Source organism: Argentina silus, assembly GCF_951799395.1.
Source record: "Argentina silus genome assembly, chromosome: 22".
Taxonomy (NCBI): domain Eukaryota; kingdom Metazoa; phylum Chordata; class Actinopteri; order Argentiniformes; family Argentinidae; genus Argentina; species Argentina silus.
In genome coordinates this window covers 9,069,128-9,086,627 of record NC_139676.1, presented here as the reverse complement: position 1 = coordinate 9,086,627, position 17,500 = coordinate 9,069,128, and the positions used below count along the sequence as shown (strand labels likewise).

The window sequence follows — 17,500 nt, the reverse complement described above, 5'->3', positions numbered from 1 at the left end:
AGAAATGTGACGGATTACCATGTCACCACTGCCAAATGTTGCATCCACATCCCTCCACCACTGGCTGGGAATATCAATGTATAGCCGGGTATTTATTTACGTTCGCCCCTAGTAACAGTGATGTCACTTGAAAATTCCATCCAATACTTTCGAAGCGCCAGTGACGCTTCCTGGTGTGTTATTTTAAGGGTATTAATGGGGATGTAATATAAAGCGACAGAAGTTCTATTTTTTTAATTTTTATATACTGGTCTATAGTAACTTCCATACTGGGTCAAGTGACAAATGGCTGTGTTGCCTGTTGTTTGCCCTATGGTGATCGCCACATAAGAGGTTTGTTCTCTAATGCACTGGATTGAATAGATCTAAAAATATATGCCATTTAGCTGACGCTTTTATCCAAAGCGACATACATCGCAGTGAGTGCATACATTTCAGTATACATGGTCCCAGCAGGAATCAAACCCACAACCCCTAAGCGTTGTTAGCGCCATGCTCTACCAAGTGAGCCACAGAGGACCACAGAGGATCATCTGATTTGCAATTGGATTACGACCCTCTTTAATGATTCCAGTGTGCTAATTGGCAACATTGAGCACAGTATTTACCCCCGCTGTAAAACCTGTTCTGCTACCGCCAGTTAAACATGTGACCTGCAGCTCCAGAGCAGTCAGGTGATGCAGGCAGCAGGGCCCCTCGTAAAAGAGAGAGAAAGAAAGAAAGAGAAAGGGAAAGAGAGGGAGAGAAACAGCACAGAATCATAGAAGGGGCATCCTTACAGAAAAACAACCCTCCCATTGTGCTAGCTAGTGTAGCCAGCAAACAAAAGTGAGCAAACACTGAGGTGTGTGTATGTGTGGGGGTGGGGGGGGTGGGCGGGTGTTCGTGTGTGTTCATGACTGAATGCACGCATGTATAGGTTCGTGTGTGTATTTGTGTATGTGTTTGTGTGTGTGCCCACGACTGTATGCATGCATGTATAGGTTGGTGTATGTGAACAGTGTGCCCATAGTTCCATGCCTGCATGTGACATACATGATGAGCTCTGTGGCGCCCTACCAACCACATGTACATGTATATTGTATGACACCATCTGCAGGCTGGATGTGGAGACCCATTGGCCACATGTTCCATCTTTATTATTCTATATATTCTATATATATATATTCTATATGATCTGCACACTAAAAGTGATTTCCCAAGAGTAACTTAACCAGCTTAACCAACACCTCATGTTTTTGATATTTTTAGCACCTAAATTATGGATTTTTAGAACATTTCCAATACATGCAGTTTTAACAACTAAAAACATCTGTGTAGGTTTTTTTTTTGTTTCTACCGGGGTATAATCTGTAAAATCAGTTTGAGTGCATGTGGCGTTGCTGCCTCAAATGAGGCCGGCGAGACGTCGGGAGGCAGTGGGTTAGAAGAAGAAAAATTCGGATGATGATGTTGTTCCATTTCCTTCCGCATGTCTGCCGAGAGATTTACCGCCGAGCTCGTCACCCTGATCTGTAATTAGTGTAATTTCTATGTGAACGGTCAGATTTCCACTCCGCCTGCATTATAAGTAGGTCACACGGGGGGGGTGGGTGGTAGTGTGGGTGAGGGTGGGTGGGTGGGTGGGTGGGTGGTTGGGGAGGGGGGGGGGGGCACAGCTCTGCACATAACAGACGTATTGACTGATATCTGGACCCAGGATCTGGGGGCCATAACCGTCCCCCCTTCAGAAACACATGTAATTATGTCAGACATCTTGGATGGCCTGTGAAGTCATTCATTATTTACTTATTCACAAGTTTGGAATCTAGGGCAGCCATATTTTCTTGTGACGTTCTCCCCCCCCCCCCCCCCCCCTCTCTCTCTCTCTCTCTCTCTCTCTCAGCCTAATGGTGGAGGAGTCTGCAGTGGAATGTATTTGGAATATAACTAGCAGAATTTTCTTAGGGCTTTTTTTTTTTTTTTTTTTTTCTGCTCTTGGGTTCTCATTTAAATCAGTATTTCACCCCATGTGATGAGAAATGGTCCTTATTCATGATGCCACTACTTCTCCAAGCCCTCCAACTGGAGAACGTCATGGTTGAAAATAGCACTAAAATACCAGCCCCATCCAAAGCTGTGTGTGTGTGTGTGTGTGTGCGCGCAGCTGAACCTCTTTTCAACATTGTCAGGGTATTTTTTTTTCTCTCTTTCAAACTAATCTCCGCAGCAGCAGATGAAAGAGTAAAGAAAACATAAAGAGGGGGAAAAGCAGAACCTGTGGTGCAAACCAGGACGAATAAAGGAGTGCGTAGGCAAGGAGCTGCTGCGCTGGGCAGCTGGACCGCTACAAAAGGGGGTTTTGAAGTGTGTCTCTGAAGGGCCCACGGTCTTGTGTTGGAGGAAGGCAGGTTTGATGCTTAGTAGGGGGAGGGAGAGGATGAAGAGGGAGAGGGAGGGGGAGAGAAAAAGAAAGAGTGAGATCAGAGTTTGTCCGTAAGGCAAGGAGGCGGCATGTGAGCTGGAATAGAGAGGAGGAGGAGGAGGGGGCAGGAGAGGTAGGGGGGGGGGGGGGGGAGGAGAGGAGGTATGTAGAGGAGGAGGGGGCAGGAGAGGTAGGGGGGGGGGGGGGGGGGGGAGGAGGTATGTAGAGGAGGAGGTAGAGAAGTGAGAAGAAATGGCATAAAACTTGAGGCTGGTGACCCAGATGAATGCCAGAAGTGAGAATCTGTGAAATTTTACCAGCCACTCCGCAATTATGGCCACCGTTGATTAAACATTTGTGAGAACACTCCTGCTGCTCCTGCCTCCTCCAGCTGACGGTACCTGCTGTGTCACTCACGCTTCTCCTGACTTTCAAACAAACCCCCCTTTCTTAGTTACAACGTCTCGGGTCTTTGCCTCAATATTGGTTTAAAAAAAAAAATGTGGCTGGTGAATTTTCTCATCTACCAGACACTTTGGCTGGTAGACCAAAAAGTCAATTTTATACCCTAGTCAGGAGTAGTCTACAGGAAGAGTGGCACTCTAAACACGCACGCACACACACACACACACAGAGGAGTGGAAGTACCCCATTGTCTCCGGAGGAAAGGGAAGCCTGGTTGTGTGTCTATGTAGAGTCATGTGAAGAGTCTGCCAGGATGCCTCCCAGGAATCACATGAAGAGCTTCTTTTGGACACTGTAACTCAGGCGCTATTCCCAAGCCAATGCGTGTGCGCTGTCAAAAGCACAGTTAACAGATTGCACTGCATAATTGCTGTACACAAACAAAGGCCTTTAGTCCTCACTGAAGCTCCAACTTCAAATCCTCAATGCCAGTTCACATTGGGAATGTATTTGTGTACAGTATGCCTCCGATGACGACTTTGTGGTGTGTGGGAGTTTGCTGGCATTGAGGTACAATTACACAAGCCTACCCACCCACTCACCAGCGAGCAGGAGGCTCGCTATTTTTACCCGTCATTCCATTCCCAAGCTGCGACGAGCTCACCCACCTTTTGTTGATGTTTTGGCTTTGGTTTCCCCCCGGGGGGGGTGCGAGAACAAGTTTTCATGTTACCCTTGGCCACTTTTTACATAATCTGCAGATGGGATGTCCCATTCACGCGAAGCTAATGCTAGTGCTATTCACAGTGGGAGGAAGGACACAGTAGGGCTCGAATGGCGGACTGACATTCGCACGTGTGCTATTCCTTTTACAGCTAAAGAACCGGGCTCATTACCGCGCTAACGCTAGCAAGTGCTATTCGTGAGCGGGGAGCTATACCCCCATGCTATGCTAGCTGGCTAACTACGTCCTGTGCTAGGTTGGGATCCAGTCAGGACCCTTCCTGTTCTGTGGCTAACTCGGGTGAGAGCGTGTAGCTGCAGGGTACAGTAAATACACCACTCTTATGTGACTTTATGGAACAAGCTATGGTCTTTCCTGAGCACTTGTTCAGGAAATAGCCACAGTTAGCAGTTAACCGTACTGTTGTGCTAAGGCCCCTCAGGAGATTATGTGTGCAGAGTGCAGGTATTTAAGCACACAAGCCACTTGTATTGTAACCTCCCAGGGCTTAAGGTCTCTTGGCCTACGGCCCAAATGATAAACAAGCATGTTTAGGCTAATAAGACCTTCGACCCAAATGGCAAATAACCGCCGTTCTCAGGGCTTATGTGGCACTTTGTGAGACCATTAGTGTCAGTGACTAGCTTCTCTCTCTCTCTCACTCTCCCTCGCTCTCTCTCTCTCACTCTCTCTCTCTCACTCTCTCTCTCTCTGTGTTTCTAACCCTTTTGCCCTTTTGTTCTTATCAGGGTTGGACCGCATGTACGGCAGCAGGTCACGCTAGACTGTCAGAGATTAAACACACACACACACACACACGCTCGCACACACACTCGCACATACACACTCGCACATACACACTCGCACACACACACACACACACACACTCGCACACACACACATACACACACCTATTCATCAACCCCCTCATAGATCCTTGTGGTAGAGAGATCTTCGTACCGATGGGGAATGTGGAGCACAACAGATCTTGAAAGAGACTACAGTATACAGTATACAGTCATGTTAGCGTCGGCGTTCAAGGCTGAGAGATTTCTATCGGGATGTCATTTGGGTGTGGAGGTGTCTGTGGTTCGACTCACAAGAGACATGATTCAGACATGACTGTGCCTTTTATGATATGCACTTCTAGGCTGATGGAGGCCTTGGCTAAATGCACTGGTAGTTAACTCCTCATAAGGAGATACTTGAGATTAGATAGATGGGCTCTCTGGTGCCTGCTATTCCCCTCCCCTCCTAGTCAGCCAGTCTGTCTGCCTGTGGTAGTAAGTGGAGGTTATCTGGGGTAAGCTGCTGAGAAGGTGGGGTGTATGGCTGTCTTTATCAGTGACGGGCGGAGGGGTGGAGGAGGTGGAGGAGGTGGATGAGTTGTCTGGAGCTTGTTCACCCCACATCAGCCTGCCAGGCGGGCAGGCAGGTTCAGGCACGTCTCCCTCCCTCACTCCCAGTAGGCTGATCAATCAAAGTCCACACTGTGTGTGTGTGTGTGTGTGTGTGCGCGCGCCCGTGCGTGTGTGAGAGAGAGATTTTGTGTGTGTGTGTGTGTGTGTGTGTGTGTGAGTGTGAGAGAGTGTGTTTGACAATGCGTGTTCAGCTACCGTCAGCCTCACTGACATGCCCTAGACATGTCCCAGGTCAGCGAGATAGCCTTGAGACCTGTAGCCGGTAACGCTAAAAGCACAGGGTGATTAATCCCGGCCCGTCTCCGTCTCCGTCTCCGGTGCCAACCTGCAGGGTGAGGTGGGAGCCGTTTTAGGACTGACTGACTGACTGACTGGGGCCTGATAAAGAGTGAATGTGGGCTCCGCTCGCCCTGTGAATAGGGCTGATTACACAGCCAGACACAGAGCCAGACAGATAGTTATCAGCCATAGGAGTCCTCTGTGTGTGTGTGTGTGTGTGTGTGTGTGTGTGTGTGTGTGTGTGTGTGTGTGTGTGTGTGTGTGTGTGTGTGTGTGTGTGTGTGTGTGTGTGTGTGTGTGTGTCTGTCTGTCTGTCTCTGTGTCTCTGTGTCTCTGTGTGTGGGTGTCTGTGTGTGTGTGTGTGTGTGTGTGTGTGTGTGTGTGTGTGTGTGTGTGTGTGTGGCTTGTCCCTTCGTTCTTCCAGTGTTACTGCTTCTCATCCCACCCCCACAGGTGATAAGGAGAGAGAAGGGAGCGTTTTTCACATAGTTGAAATGAACACACAGGCCCAGCTGTAGTGTCAGAGCGTGCCCTCTAGTGCCTTTTACGCCCGTCCACACACAGTTTCAATGAAAACACACACACACACACACACACACACCCACGATGCAGACAGTAAACTCTGAGTTATTGGTGTTGTCTAAGGGTGTAATCTACTGTAGGCCCAGGGCTGACTGGAGACACTGAGTGCCCTAGTCTGAGTGATGCTCTCGGTTATATAAACATAGTTCAAGATGCACCACACCACACACACACACACACACACACACACACACACACACACAGTCCAGCTGTAGCGTAAGAGCATGCTCTCTAGTGCCTTTTAGCATGCTCTCTAGTGCCTATCTACACATAGTTTCAATGACAACACACACACACACACACACACACACACACACACACACACACACACACACACCGACCAAACCAACCACTCTAGCACTCACTCCACCCTCCCCATCCACTCCTAGAATGCAGACAGTAGAGTGTGTGTGTGAGTTATTGGTGCTGTCTGAGGGTGTAATCTGGCCTGGAGACACTGAGTGGCCCTAGTCTGACTGATGCTCCCGGTTAGCTGAAAGACCCGTTCTGTCCTAATGCACTGGTAATTGTGTTACAGGCCTCGATTATCTCCCTGACCTTTCACCTTCGCCCATTCGTTAGATGGACAGCCCTGCCTCGAGTAGATATGTAGCGAGCTCCTGCTAGGTAATAAGCGAGGTTTTCGCCGGAAGAGTGTCCCGGAACGTTCTGTACTGTGAGAACGAGCGGCGCACAGTCAATGGCACGACGCCACGCTCGGTGTTAGCGGAGCCTGCGCGTGTTTCGGTGGGTTCCGTACGTCCGGGAATGTGGTGACGAGGCGGAATGGTGCGCAGGAATTTGCCATAACAACCGATTCTGTGTTCTCGGAACATGTGGATGTCGTGCTGCTTTACTGTATGTGTATACGTGTTGTGGTGTCCTCTTTCTAACTGTTCCCCCTCTCTCTCTCTCTCTCTCTCTCTCTCTCTCTCTCTCTGTCTCTCTCCTTGCAGACGAGCTCACCTGCGGCTGTGTTTGGAGCGTTTGAAGTCGCTCATACCGCTGGGCCCAGACTGCAACCGCCACACCACCCTGGGGCTGCTCAACAAAGCCAAATCACACATAAAGGTAGATACCAGATACCAGCCGCAGTATTGATCAGATACCAGCCCCCAGATCCATTGTCATTTTCAAAAAGTTTTAAAAAGTTTTTTTTACTTGAAAATACCACTACAAGGACAGCAGCTCTCTGTGTTAACTGTCGTACCTCACCTAGATCTCCAGATTGTGATCTTTTTTTAAATTTTTTATAAATATGTTTTTTTAGGGCATTTCTGCTTTATTGGGATAGAGACAGTAGAGCCTGACAGGAAGGCTGGGAGACAGAAAGAGGAGGGGTGACATGCAAGACGTGTGCAGGGTCGGAGTCGAACCAGGAACCTTGCGATCATGTGATTATGTGGTGTGCTCCGCCACTTATCCGCCACTAAGCGCTCCTGTATTGTGCTGTTAAACAACTAACAGTAGTGAAGAATGTGTGTATCAAGGGAAGCTGGTGGAGGTAGAAACCGGGAGGACGGGGCTCATTGTGATGCATGGAATGGAATGAGGGATGCTATCAAACACACATGAGCATGACAATGAGCCCGTTCTCCCTCCACCGGCTTCCACTGGTATGTATGTAGGTTGTTATTAAATCACGGCACATAATGAGCCTCCGTCTAAAGAGGGGGGGGGGGTGGGGGGGGACATTGCAATAACCATAACTGGGGAAATATGTCATAGAAGGAAAATCCATAAAGCTCTGCGTTGTTGTTGTTGTCGTGTGTGTGTCTCTCCCGTGTGTGTATCCTGGCTCACCGTTGTCACGTATCGATGGCTCTTTGTTTTGGCCCGTTGCCTGGAGTCCTGCTCGTTGCGTCAGCGACGGTAGCGCAGGGTGACGAGTTTCACTCGTGGCTCCGTCCGATCCGTTGTCACGCGATTGCCCCGGTTGTGTGGAGACGGTAGTAAACAAATGTGGTGTAAACTAGAATGGGTTGATTGTAAACAGGCGCGAGTGTGGAAAGTCCCTTCTGGGCCGTGCAGCTGTGTGTGGTGGTGTTATCTGATCGAAGAGGGCATGTCAGGCAAGGTCAGGAACTGAGGCTAAGCATAGTGCTGACGGTGGGGTCGCTGGAGAACCGACATCTCGAAGTCTTGTTAACTCTCCTTTTGCATTGTCTTTTCTCTCAACCACAGACTTTTCTCTCTCTCTCTCTCTCTCTCTCTCTCTCTCTCTCTCTTTCAACTTGCTTCTTCCCTCCCTCTTTCACTTTACCTACCCCTGCATTATTTCTAACATGAATTTACCCTCTTCCTCTCCTCTCTGTCTCTCTGTCTCTCTCTTCTGTCACACAGTGTTCTCAATCAACCATGTACCTGGTCAAAAGTCAAGCTTAGATACCCGCTGTATCTAAGAACATGAAGGATAAAATGAAGAGATAAACCAATGCAAATCAGTTGTCTCTCCTCCCCTTGTGTAGAAACTTGAAGACGCGGACCGTAAGAGCCAGTACCAGCTGGATTCTTTGGAGCGCGAGAAGCGGCACCTCCAGCGGCAGCTGGACCTTCTGCAGGGCGGGACGGGCGTGTTGGCCGGTCCGGGGGAGGGCGAGAGGATACGCATGGACAGCTTGGGCTCCACCCTCTGCTCCTCGGAGCGCTCCGACTCTGACCAAGGTGAGGGACCGTGACCGCCTCGGACCCTTCTACAGCCCGCTTTTGTTACTGGACCCAAATCCAACCTCGCTCCTGTATATATCGACCTCATCATGGTCTTTGTTTTGAATGATTAATCTAACGTCCCTCTCTTGTTTGTTTCTTTCTCTCCCTCCCTCTCTCTCTCTCTCTCTCTCCTCTCTCTCTCTCTCTCCCCGCCCATCCCTCCCTCCTCTGTGCGTAGAAGAGATCGAGGTGGACGTGGAAAGCACGGAGTTCTCCCATGGAGAGCTGGATAGCGTGAGCACGGGCAGCACCAGCGACCTGGATGACCACAGCAGCCTGCAGAGCATGGCCAGCGACGAGGGCTACTCCAGCTGCAGCGTCAAACTAGCCTTCTCCTCGTAGAGGCCCGGACCATCAACACACACCACCCCTCTATCGCTCTCTCTCTCTCTCTCTGTCTCTCTCTCTCTCTCTCTCTCTCTCTCTGTCTCTCTCTCCATCCACCCACCCCTCACCACCACCACCACCACCACCACAGTCGGCTTATCGCCACCATGCCCTGGTCTTTGGCGTCCTTCCAACTCCCCCACTCACCCCCTTCCTCCTCCCTGGCTAAGGCACGCCCTCCCTCCTTCCGTCATCTCCTCACCCCCTCGCTGCTGAACCCACAGTACAAGGAGGAGGAGGAAGCTCCTCCCCTCCAAGCAGAACACCCCCCCCCACCCCCCACCCCCCGCCTCCCTCATCCCCCTCCACCACCACTGACACACAAGCACCAGAGCTTGACCCAAGCACAGAACCAACCTGTTGATCAACTCCTTGATCCATGTTCAAATGATAAGAGCAAGAAATGATTTTTTTATTTTATTTTTTATTAGATTTTATGGTGAGATATTTTTAAAAGTGAGATTTTGTGAAATGGTTATAATTTGCGGAAGTGAAAATATTGATTTATTTTAATGAATGCTGAGATTGGCATTATCTTGATTTTATGATGACATAATCGAAGGGGATGCTCAACATGAATATTTCAGTGAAACATTCTTCAGAATTTTAGAGATGGAAAAAAAAAAACACAAAAAAAACAACAACCCCGTATTTTAGACCAAATGCACTTATGGTATGATATTGAAATTCTGATGAATTTGATGGGTTTCCCCTTCCGGTGCGGTTCTGTGTGCGTCCGGGTCTTGAGCTGGTTCTGTGTGCTAACGCGATGTTCTGCTGGACATTAAAAAAAAGGAACAAGTCTAATTTGGACATGAATGGACGCTGTGGGACCTCAAGTCTACTTGCCATATCAACATTTTTGGCCCCTTGAACGTCTTTTTTATTTGACCTCCGTCTTATCTTTTGTTACCACTGCTACAACACCGCAGCTCGGACACTTGAATTGGTGCTATGTGAAACAACTTAACCAACCGCAGATCAAAAAAAACGCTTCGTGCAACAATCGTATCTGCCACGACATTTGCATCCAAGTCTGGAAAGTTAAAAGGAAGAAATATACATTCCCATCGAATGTGGGTGCTCGGTGCGTTTAAAGAGTGGAATCGTAATGTGTTTTTCAACAAGCAGCTACCACAAGCTATCCTGCACTTGCCTACTTTATAGTTGTCCATAGAAACCGGCACAATTAAAGAAAAGAAAAAAAAAGAACCCAACAATCTTTGGAATCAACGTCCATCCTCTCTCTCTCCAGCAGTAACAAGCAATAACTCTTGTAGTAGTTTTTTTGTCTCGACAGTTTGAACTCCTGTTTTTCTTCTCTTTAAAAGGCACAGACCTGTGTGACCGTCCAAAAGCAAATTCAACTTGCTTGTTTTTGTACATACATACAAATAGCTTAATAAATTAAAGATAAAAGGAAAAAAGGAGTGTAAAAAAAAAAAAAAAAAATGAAAAAAAAAAGTAGAACTCATGGGTAGAAACTATTGCCTCTGTTGCTGTTTGACCTGTGTTGTTGTGCATTTTAAATTATATTTTTGGAAAGATTTATTCTCTTCAGACTGGCAGTCGATGTGGCATGGACAGTATTACTTTGTTCATTTTGCTGGTTGAAACGTTCAAAAGTTACTAATCTGTAGCTGCCCCTATGAGGGAGAAGGTTACAAGTACTTAATAGGTTCTAGACACAACAAGAACAAAAATGATACGGTCACAAAAAGACCACTCCCCCCCCCCCCCCCCCCCCCTACCCCCCCACCAGGACTTTCTGTTCAGAAATGCTGAGTTTGTGTGGCACTCTTATTTATTAGATTTGTTTATTTTTAAGTTTTTTTCAAATTTGTATTTTGAAAAAGCTTTATGGCATTCCACTAGTGGTGTATCGTGGGGCTGTGGAACTCGAGTCTGAAGTTACAGGGTGTAGGATGTCCTTGACTGTGTGTATGATGCCATCGACACGGTCTGTGATGTCGTTGACTGTGTTTAAAACATAGATATAGAACAATAAAGCCCCTCGTTACTGAGGTCAAATGTCATCCCAAATTGCACTCTGCAGACCTCATTTTCCACTGTTATTCAGAACTCTGACGAATCTTTTTCATGTATGAAAGAAAGAAACACCACCCTGATTTGAGTTTTTGAAGTAAATATTTATTTCTTATCCCTCACTGAACACGAGAAAAAAAAAAGAGAGATAAAGTTATTAACTTATTTTGTTTCTGTCTTATTCTGCTCCTTCTTTTGATGCTTATTCCTCATTCCTTGTTTAAAGATTTGTTTTATGTTGATTTTTTTTTTTTTTCGGGGACAAAAAAAACAACTTGTTTAGCCATTTTTGTTTTCATTTTCTGTTTGTTTTCTTTGATGGACACTTGAAATGTAATCGGCCCCTAAGCTGCTCCTAGTGCTGAGCCTTGCCTCTAAAGCAACCAAGGCCCTGTCCCGAGACTACCGCTAGCCCCTCCCTCCAACGCACAGATAGGCTGGGCGGGATGTTCGTCATCTTGCTTGGCCTATCAGAGTGCAAGGTGAAGCTATTTCCACCAATCCTCTCAGAGCTACAAAGGTGTCTTGGAGCGAAGTGGCTAGAGGCTGTTCCTGGGCTGGACCTAAAATAGCCAAGTCTAATTGGCAAATACAGAGCCGGCTACTATACAAAATGGGGGTCTCAACTCCACGCTCCTCCCGTAGGAGGACTCTTAGTCTCTATTAGACTTATGTTTAGTCAACAAAATGTGTCTTACATGAATATGAAGCCTCAGATTAATAAGAACAAAGACCTATGGTTTCCAAGAAGGACATCATTAAGGTATAGTTTGAGTACATACAACCTCACAATAGGACCACTATGGTGAGGCAGTTATCATTGGGACTGGGCGAAAAACGTGAAGGATCACTGCAAAGGTGCTCGATTTTTAACGACAACGCCAAACCACCTCAGACCACCGCAGTGTCCTCTTCCTTCTCTCAGAGGGGCAGATTACCTTTCCTCCGCTCCGCCCTCCTTTACTTCCATCTTTATCGTCTCCCTCTCTTTCTGTTTGTCGGTTTTGAACCTGCACTATTGAGAAAAAAAAACAAAAAAAGGGCCCGTGTTTTTACGATAAAAGAGTGTCTCCAAACCCCTCTACCGTGTGCTATCGTTACTTTCCTTACTTAAGGCCATGTACGACATTAGTCTGGTCCCAGATCTGTATGGCTAGACCCAACTCCTTTGACTGGGCACTGTCATGTGAGTAACATACAGATCTGGGATCAGGCCTGTAACTGAAAAACTGCATTTGGCTATGTACAGTAGAACCAGCAGTATGTTATCACTCCATGTACTGTACTGTAGGTATTGGGTCTCTAATAAAGACACGTCTATGGGAGAAATGGGCCGGAGAAATAAAGCTATTATTCCAACCCCAGGAAACCCTCCTCCAGTTGTTCTGACCTTGTGGCCATCCTTTGTAAACATGCACTCTGATGATGATGATGATGATGATGATTCAAGCTGTTTAAGTTGAAAAATGCAATACTTACAATAAACACCAAGATTGTCAAACCTGACGTGCTGTTGGAAGTTCTACTACGTTGGTGGTGGTGTTGTTGTTTACAAAACATGTTCAAATCTGTTGCTGCATTTGCAGAAGTCCTATATTTCATAAATGTTTTTAGAGATATCAGAAGATTGCTGAGTCAACGTAGACAGGGTTTAAGCCCCTCATGTAAGCTGCAACGGTTATGATGCTGTAGATTAAAATCACTTGGGTCATGAAAGGTCAGAGCATAGATGTTATGCAGCCCATTCAAACCGAAGGGGACAGGTTCCCTCCCATGAAGGGGACAGGTTCCCTCCCATTCATCTATTATACATGATGTGGTTTCTCTCAAATTCATTCAGAGGCTTTGAATTTGGCCATAAGGTCATTAAAAGTAAATGGGAATTGGTTCTCAATTGACTTGCCCGGTTAAAGGTCGGTGTAGAAGGTGTAGAAGACCAGTTAGTTATCCTTTAAAAATGTAGGCCTTCATGCATAAAGCATGCATAAAGGTTCAGAGGAATCTTGTGGGGATGGTTACACAGGCAATAAAATGTCTCACTAACTCACATGAGCATTTACCACATCATGTCATTTTCAAGTGGTCGAGGCTTGTGAAAAGTCTTCAACATCCCAAGTAATATAGAACCACAACGTTATAGCAGTACAGTGCAGTATGTCCCTTTGAGCTTGTTGTGGTTTCTGTAGTTCTTTTAGGTCTTAGAAGTAAACAGATGGAGAATATATTGTGTTTTTGAAGTAAATCATCATTACTTTATTACTCTCTATTATTGCTTTGATTTGTCGTTTGAAGAATATGAAACTTGCTCTCTTGAAGCAAAGCACAGATGACACAATAAGCAATGTGAGACATGGTAAAAGCATTGATGCAGTGTCCCCAAACATGAGACCAGACCACATGACAATTTCACCATAGAACTTGTCTCACATTGCCCTTGCTGTGGTAGGTCTGCTGTATGACATAATCATATCAACCAGTGCCATTTTGTTTACTGTGCCGGCATACATAACAGGCTGCAGAGCCCTTATTGGGCGACAGTGCATGCTGTATTTATGGCGATGCTGCCATCTAGTGGTGAAATGTGTAAAGCTCAATAAACCTGTCAACAAACAGGTGCATGTCATTTTATTGAAACCTATCATATCATTCAAGTCAAGGTCTGTGGTGAGTTCAACTGACATTTTCTGGAACATTTTTGAAATATGCAGTATGTGTTGAATTACCATTTTGAAAATAAGCTGAACTCCTTATAGGGGAGATACTGATGATTCTAAACTATTTAAAGGGGTAGTTCACCCAAATAAAAAAAAAGACTTATTTTTTCCCTTACCTTGAAAACTGCCTATGGGCAGATTTAAATCCACGCTTAGGGTTTGTTTAACTAGCTACTGCCATCAACCGCATTAATTTAGTTTTTTTCTCACCAAAAACCAATTGAAGTCAATGAAAAGGTGCAATCAACCCATGTCCATAGACTGCTTTTAATAAAAGGAAAGTAATGTTGTCATTTGGGTTATCTTAACTATCACTTAAAGCACTGAAACCTTGCCCTTTGGGGAGTTGTTTAGATTGTCCTGCCTTCATGCAATAGTGTTACGATACCACTAGATGGTGCAAAACACTAGAAAATCTGGCCTCTCTACAGTGCATCCATGCGGTAGTCTGATGGCGCTTTCTCAGTAGTTAGAAACGCGATTCCACACGTCCTCTCCTCCATCCTCCACTTGCTTCTTCTCCAAAAGCACTGGAGGAGAAAATCTAAGGGGAGGAACCTATATATTCTCCTCCAATGCATTTTGAGTAGGATGTGAGTGGAGGACCCGAGGGGTTTCTTGAGAAAAGGCCCATGACTTCCATACAACCTGCTGTAGGTCTTCCAAGTCAAAAAGCCTCCTTTTTTAGTTATCAGTTACTGGTGCTGCAGACTCTTGGGCCATGTCTGAAAGCTCATACTGCCTACTGTTTACTAAAAGTATATACTACATACTAACCATGCTGCATACTATTTAGAGCCTACTGTTTAGTAAAATGTGTGTACGGGACGCATTTCAACATACTACACGTCATTCATACTGAGAAACAGTCATCTGTAACTCAACCATGTTGTTCATGGTAATTGGTTAAATTTCGCTACTGCCCGCCTCCCTTACCTGCTCCATTGAATTGTGGGACTAAAATCGGAAAGGACTTCCTGAATAGTGTGCAGTGAATTCATACGACATGGAGAGGCGAATCTAGTATGACATCCTGGCATATTTTATACATACTCAATTTCACGCGCTGCAACACTTTCTAATCTTGCATACTGAAAGCGCCGGCTAAATGTGGCAGGATGAGCATTCGGACATGGCCTCTGCCCTTCAATGACCCTTGACCTTTTAGGACTCTTGATTGGTGTTGACTGAATAAGGGCTATGGCTACACCTATGTTCCAATACCCACACTAAAATACTACTTAATACACTGTCATGACAGAGCTGCATACTAATAAGTAATATGCAAATGTGACTACACACATACAAGACATAGCACTACGTCTACGGCTAAAATTAGAACGAGCTTGCAATGCGTGTTCAGATTGGCACAGGCTGCAGCGGTAGTGTCGCTATACAGAATGTCACAGGAGTGTTTTTCTCTTCTCGACGTTGACAATTCCTTCGCCTGACTCTCAGTATGACTCATCCTCTGGAACTTGTCTTTTCCCCCCGCGTTTCTATTTACCATGCAGCGTAACCATATGACCAATTATACTCGCCTTGATAGGCCGACAGTGGGAGGCCTATATGAGAATATGAAGATGTCTCCAGACGAAGCCCCGTCGTGGCCCGCGGGAGAGGGGTTCCCTCCGATGGCCTCATGAGTCATCCGCACGGTTGACATAAACAGCACCGTCACCGACTAATCTGGCGGGGGAAAGCAATTCCCAACAAGTGCCCTTCTCTGCATGTTATGAGAATATGTCAACATAAATATATTAGAAATACATCCAGCGGAGATTGGTGAGATGTATCAAATATGTTGGGTTTTTTTTCTTTTTTTTTCTCTGGGGGTTGGGGGGTTGCAGGGGCAGACAGATGACGTGTGGTGCATTCAGCCTGTCTGTGGGGTTGGGTGGGTACTGTATATGCTCGGCCCTTGAAGAGAGAGAGAGAGAGAGCCAAACAATGAGTGTGCTGCTTCCTGAAACAAGAGAGGGTTTAAAGGCCAGTGGACGTCAACCCTGTCCTGAATAGGTTCCAGTGTAGCAATAACAACGAGCTGTGCTCTTTGGACCGAGGGGGGATGGCCCTTATGAGAAGAGCGAGAGAGAAACAGACCTGCAGAGGTGGAGGCAAACCTTCCATTAAGAGTTGGAGAAAGAAACAACCAACAAACTAGTTAGATTTAGGTTCAAGGGAATACTGTGCACCAGGAGAGGCTGGTGGAGGTAGAAATCGGAGGACGGAGCCCTAGGCCTACTTGTAAAACATTTTTTTTTACCTAAAGACCAATTTGTCTTTGATAGAAAACGAAATAGTCTATTTCCTGGACACCCAGGTGTTTTCCACCTGATGCCCGTTTGTAATGAACCCATCCCAGCGTGGTGGAAATGGAACAGGCAGAGGAACAAGACACCCCAGCCGGCCATGTCAGCTGTACTGCTAAACATCCAGTCATATGTGGATGAATGATGCTGCTCCCTCTGGGTGGTCCGGGCGGGGAGCGAATGGGGAGCTAGGGGCCGTGTGACTAACGACCAGTTGATGAGGCAGCGCCTGCTCTTCCTGTCTGCTTCACAGCGTGACAGATGGGTCGTCATGACGAATTGTATCCTTACGTAGTTACTGAAGTTTTTTTTTTCTTCTGCTACCCCCAACACACACACACACACACACACACACACACACACACACACACACACACACACACTTTCAATGTCATTGTTGAAAGGTGTGAAGGAGCACTTTACTTTGGTTGATGTGTGATTTCCAGTATCCCACCACCACAGACACACACACACACACACACACACACACACACACACACACACACACACACACACACCCACACACACACACACACACACACACACACACCCACACACACACACACACACAGTGACACACACATCCCGCAGTGCCCGGTCACAATGTCCCTTTACACACAGGCAGTCCATCCTTGAAACAGCCAAGGTCAGGTGTGTGTATTTTTACCAGGCTGTGGTAGTGGTGGTGACTCCTCTCTCTCTCTCTCTCTCTCTCTCTCCCTCTCTCTCTCTCCCTCTCTCTCTCTCTCCCTCTCCCTCTCTCCCTCTCTCCGTTTATGACAGCGTTGTGTGACTTCACACTGCCTCCGGCACCTGAAAGGGAGTAGGATTGAGGAGTGGAAGATAATTATACCAGTCCAGCACTATACTGGGCCCACAGGCTACAGTATCTATCTATCTACTCACTGGACTTCCCGTATTTAAGCCCATAGTCATGTGATGTGAGTGTGATGTGGGTGTGGATCGATGGCAGAGCTGTGGCCAGGCGTAGGAAATTCCTGTAAATTCAGGGGGGGGGGGGAGAGAACTTGGTGGGTGTGCGGGGGAAGGAGCACAGTCACAGTCACACAACTGGAGACGTCTCTGATGACTGTCATTCGAGTGTTGAGTCAGTCACCAACGGACTGTTGGTTGAACAGTTGCAACAAGTCGACACCACATGCACTGAATGGATAAAGGAATGGTATCAAACGTGTGCGAGCCCGTCCTCCGATTTCAATGAGTCCACGAGCCCATCGTCCTCCGATGAGCCTGCCGTCCGATTTCTACCTCCTCTGGTAGAGACTTATCACATTTTCTGTCCCTTCACGTGGGTGTGATTTAGTTAGGATTCACAGAGAAAACACAACTGTAATGCCAACTGTGAAGAAACTCTCTCTGGTGTGGGATGTCAGGACTCAGGCAGGGGCATGTCATTCAGTGTGTCACCACATCTAACCACAGACAACTGACTGCTCACGCCTGAGAGAGGGGGGGGGGGGGGCAAGAGGGGGAGAGAGAGAGAGGGGGGGGACGAG

The 17,500-nt window shown here is 46.8% G+C and overlaps 1 protein-coding gene across 2 annotated transcripts in view; it reads left to right on the top strand.

The window, feature by feature from the left end:
* mxi1 (max interactor 1, dimerization protein) overlaps positions 1-9,555 on the top strand; it is a 23,023-nt gene extending 13,468 nt beyond the window's left edge. For both annotated transcript variants that reach the window (XM_083693901.1, XM_083693902.1), the window contains exons 4-6: positions 6,772-6,886; positions 8,284-8,479; positions 8,703-9,555. In XM_083693901.1, the coding sequence (XP_083550027.1) occupies positions 6,772-6,886; positions 8,284-8,479; positions 8,703-8,866 (475 nt within the window). In that variant the 3' untranslated portion in view covers positions 8,867-9,555. The remainder of the gene's footprint in view (positions 1-6,771; positions 6,887-8,283; positions 8,480-8,702) is intronic.
* The last annotated feature ends 7,945 nt before the right edge of the window (positions 9,556-17,500 follow it).